The sequence below is a fragment of the Oratosquilla oratoria genome, unplaced genomic scaffold (assembly GCF_046742065.1).
Source record: "Oratosquilla oratoria isolate Oo_2021 unplaced genomic scaffold, ASM4674206v1 SCAFFOLD112, whole genome shotgun sequence".
Classification (NCBI taxonomy): domain Eukaryota; kingdom Metazoa; phylum Arthropoda; class Malacostraca; order Stomatopoda; family Squillidae; genus Oratosquilla; species Oratosquilla oratoria.
This window is the reverse complement of record NW_027467469.1, coordinates 277,501-282,122: the sequence shown is the minus strand read 5'-3', so window position 1 is coordinate 282,122 and position 4,622 is coordinate 277,501. Positions and strand designations below refer to the sequence as shown.

General features: G+C 46.1%; 1 protein-coding gene across 2 annotated transcripts; it reads right to left on the bottom strand.

Moving 5' to 3' along the window:
- Positions 1–1,735: 1,735 nt before the first annotated feature.
- LOC143022529 (uncharacterized) lies at positions 1,736–4,072 on the bottom strand. 2 transcript variants are annotated; one of them, XM_076180785.1, is made up of 2 exons: positions 3,117–4,072; positions 1,736–2,493 (listed from the first exon to the last, which is right to left on the bottom strand). In XM_076180785.1, the coding sequence occupies exon 1, from the start codon at positions 4,002–4,004 to the stop codon at positions 3,150–3,152; it is 855 nt and encodes a 284-aa protein (XP_076036900.1). In that variant the 5' UTR covers positions 4,005–4,072; the 3' UTR covers positions 1,736–2,493; positions 3,117–3,149. The 2 variants fall into 2 exon arrangements, with proteins under 2 accessions (XP_076036900.1, XP_076036901.1); XM_076180786.1 differs by having other exon boundaries at positions 3,847–4,072.
- Positions 4,073–4,622: the final 550 nt, after the last annotated feature.

The window sequence follows — 4,622 nt, the reverse complement described above, 5'->3', positions numbered from 1 at the left end:
TATGGGAAATTTCAAGCAAAAGGTTACATTCAAAAGCGCACTTTTTAAACAAATGAGTTTTTCATAATTCTAACATCAAATTCATTGTTCTTCGATGGAGCTCCTGAGCGCTTCCGTCACGGAACGCCACAGTACATGACAAACAGAATGCATCGAGAACTTCAAGGCGTTAATTCAACTGGATAGTGGATTGAGGCGAGTTGCGTGTAGGCATGTCCTTACACACAAGCGCCCTCGTGACGACGGAGACAGACCTCCCTCACCCTTCGACCGGACCTGACGTTGCTGAATGAAGGTAATTGGTGCTCGTAGCTGGGGTCCTCGTATCAAAGATCAGCGACCTCTGGGGGACGCGGCGACATCAGGTGATCTTAAGTGATTATTTCCCGTAAAGGACGCAGAAGGCATCTTCACGGCATTCTTCGCTCGCGTCCAAGAAATAACATTCCCCCATGCTCGTGCATATGTCGGGATTCCTGAATGGGCGCGCAATACTGTATTCTCTGGTATTTGGAGCCGGGAATGACAAAGGTACCAATTCTGTGGATGTTGAAGGCTCCTTCTCTAAGGTTGACGAGCTTACAGGGATAGGCGTTGGAGGTGGTAAGTACCCTTTCAGTGGAAAGTAGTCTGCGAAACCTGCAGGTTTGGCCTCGTGTATTCCGATCAAGTGCGTGACGATGACGAAGACCGCAATCACGCGGCATCTATGGCCGTCTATACCACCGCGTGCCAAGGTGCTCACAAATGAAGATGAACTGAGACGAGCGAGGGCTTTGCCGCTACTGAACGGCTAGCCAATGCGGATCGTGGGTTTTCCAATGGAGAAGACGTGTCTTCGTGTGCATGTAACGCCCGTTCTCAAGGCTGGACACAAAAGCTAAACAACCTAAAACATCATGAGTTTGCATGGAAGATTGCCAGCAACACGCCCTGTCGGAGCCAGTATTCCATTCCCTGTGATCGATGCCGTTGTTGACCTTGTCTGTTCAGTGTTTACATGAATGGGTGGCGAGGGTGCCTCGATCAGGCAACATCACCTCACCACGTGCAAACCCCCTCCTCCACGACCCCCTCAATACGGGTATTGTTACCTCAGTTCCATAACATCGCCTTTCCCTAAACTACACTCTCGTCTTGAGGGCGCGTCTTTGTCTCTCATGCCAGAGTGCACCTTTAAATGGAGGAGTAGTGTGTGATCAACCCTGAAAACTAAAGTTATATTTACTTTACTCAGAATGCCAGAGCGAGTAATAAAACAGTTTCATGAAAATACAGAAAAAAAAAACTGAGGAAGAGGCAAGGCGATATGATTGCACTCAATTCTTTGACAACCGTGATGCCCCCTCCACTGATCAAGGTCACAAGAATGAAGAATACGAAGTGCGCCACCCTCCTCTGCATGTATGCCTTTAGGATATGATTGATATTATTATTAATTCTACAATGATATATGTATAAAAGAGGCAACTGTTTATAATACATAGAATGCATGTTTACACATATAGTTTAAAACAATCGCATGTTATGCAATTTTGAAGGACGTTTTCTCACTCTTCGTGTAATGCAGAGGCGGGTGACGTCATGTCGTTATTTCTTATGCCTGGGAACCTCCAGGTTTGGAACATTATCGATTGCAATGAATTCAAGTCTCACCTTCCTTTACAAGCGTGCTTTTAAGATATGATTAATACTGTACATGGGACGAGACAAAATCTAGACGTAAATTAATGACACTTTATTTAGCATAGTTTCCACAATGGGTTAGTCTGTGTTACACAATATATAAGCAATACATCGAGGTTGCACTATCTATAAGAATAAAAATGGAAAAATCTTTTGCTCCTTCAAGAAGGAACACAGTCTATACACAAAGTTCCAGATCTTGAAGGCGCATCTCAGTTTCCTCTGACGAACGGATTTTTATCCTCGGTTATAACAGATCTTCAGATATAACGACAGACCCCTATCGAGGGTTTACTGTATATGCACATATACATACGTATAAGATTGGCGTCGTCTCAAGTTGAAATAAAATCGTCTTATATTAACCAGAATAGACAGTTTAAATCCTCCAAAACTGTCGTAATGTTCCTGACAGGGCTGAACAGTTACTACACTAAACGACACAAGGATTAGATTACTTGGTCAGTTAGAGCTCCGCCTCCCGATGACGTAGTACCGCGATGACCAATCATGGCCGCTTTCGGCTCTGACTTGGAGCGGCAACCCCTCCGTCAGGTTGTTCTTGGGTGACACATGGGTCGCCCTTCCGGACGTGCATGAAAGCTGAAGCCCGTGGGAAACTCTTGGTTTCTTGTTAAAGCAACAACAACACTTTACCTATTTATTTACTTTATTTATTATTTACATTATATATATTATTATTATTTTTCATCCGGCCTAGTTATGGACCCAAAGGTCTCCTGTCGGCATGCTCCTTTGAAGTGGCCGTGTCGTCTCCGGATGGAGGCGATTGCAGTGTCGTTGTCCCTGAAAGAAAGAGTGGAGTTATATTCATTATGTTCTGAATGCGTGCATAACAAATTAAGTACTTAACCCATGTAGGAGTGTCTGTGCATTTAAGGGATTTATGCTGAGTAAGTATACGATTTTATTCAGCTAGATGAAACAGTCACTCATGTGAGGTTTAAATACACTCGATTGGCCCCGTAAGTAGTGCCGTAGCATTCACGATGACACACACAAACACACGTACACACACACACACACACACACACACACACACACACACACACACACACACACACACACACACACACACACACACACACACACACACACACACACACACACACACACACACACACAAGCGCATGTACGCATGTACATGCACATGCATGGGTTGGGCATACTTGAACATATCAGCCTCGGCCAAGTGCCGTGCCTTCCCCGCTCACCTTGAGGTGAACACTTGGTCACAGAAAACAAGCCGGCCATCCCAGCAGCAGCTCATCGAGACATTCGTACACAACTTTGCTTCTAGAGCCACACTCCTTCCTTCCTCTCCCTCCCTCCCTCCCTCCTTACAACCCCGATCTCTCAACCGGGATCAAGTGAATCGTCTAGCGTTCTTAGTCTTAGGGTTTCCTCACCTTCCTCACAACAACGATCAGGGATCAAGGCCATCAGAGGAAGCAGAATGATTCCTCACGGCATTTTTCCTGGCCGTCCAAGAAATAGCACCGTCCATACGACGTCTCGCAAGGATCAATGGTTTGTGAACCGATCACATGTAATGCTTTAGTGAGTCGTTGTGTTATTATTTGCCCCGCTAATTGTACCGTTCTTGTCATGATTACACATGGTCCTCCGGCAGGAGTTGTAGTCACAGGTGGTAAGTTTCTCCTCGGGGGTGATGGTAAACCTATTGATCTGATAAGATTCGACGTTGTTGTAGAGGAAACGACCGATGTGGTTCTGGTCACCGTTATAGTAGGTACACATGGTTCTCCGACAAGAGTTGTCACAGTTAATGTAGAGGGAACGACCGTTGTAGTCACAGTTAATGTAGAGGCATCTACCGTTGGGGCTGTGGTCGTGGTTATAGTAGTTACATAAGGTTCACCGGTAGTCACAGGAAGTAAGTTTCCCCTCGGTGTAACGACCGTTGGGGTTCTGATCGTGGAAAGAGTAGTTACACATGGTTCTCCGACAAGAGTTGAAGTCACAGTTAATGTAGAGGCAACGGCCGTTGTAGTCACAGTTAATGTAGAGGCTAAGACCGTTGGGGTTCTGGTCACCATTACAGTAGTTGCAGGTAGTTCTCTGAGATGAGTTATAGTCACAGTAAGGGGAACGACCGTTGGGGTACTGGTCACCCACCTAGTAATTACACATGGTTCTCCGGCAGGAGTTGTAGTCACAGGTGGTAAGTATCCACTCGGTGGTGATGGTACACCTCCAGGCTTGGCGGCGTTTACTTGAAGCACCTGCAGAATGATGACGAAGACAGCGATCACTCGGCTTTTGTGGCTCTCCATATTGCAAAGGTGTTGACAAGGGGAGGGAAACTAAGACTTGCGAAGCCTATGCACAGTGTGGCACTGTGTATCCTGGTTTTAATGATAAAGAAGACATGAGCTCGTAGGTATATATACCCCATTCTCAAGGCCAGGTTCAACGTTCCAGGAACCCAAGAGGTCATGAGGTGAGTTTGTATACAGGTTTGCCAGCGACGCACCCTGCCTGAGCCAATACTATATACTTCCCTGTGTTAATGTTGCTGGTGACGTCCCACATGTTTGTATGGCGCCATAGGTCCTTCCTTACCATGTCATGTCTGGTGCAGGTCTGGTCGTTGTTGAGAGGAGGCTCGAATATTATCTTACAACGTTGTAAGTTTGATTCGCTCCTTGGACCCAGGGGGACTTGAAGGGGTCCTTCTCCCAATACGTCTTCACGTCTTTTTTTCTGTTTCCGTGTCCCATATGCAGGAATATATACCACACACACACACACACACATACACACACACACACACACACACACACACACACACACACACACACACACACACACACACACACACACACACACACACACACACACACACACACACACACACACACACACACACACACACACACACACACACACAC

Coding starts and splice junctions, on each gene's coding strand:
- LOC143022529 (XM_076180785.1), bottom strand. CDS start 4,004: ATGGAGAGCCACAAAAGCCGAGTGATCGCTGTCTTCGTCATCATTCTG.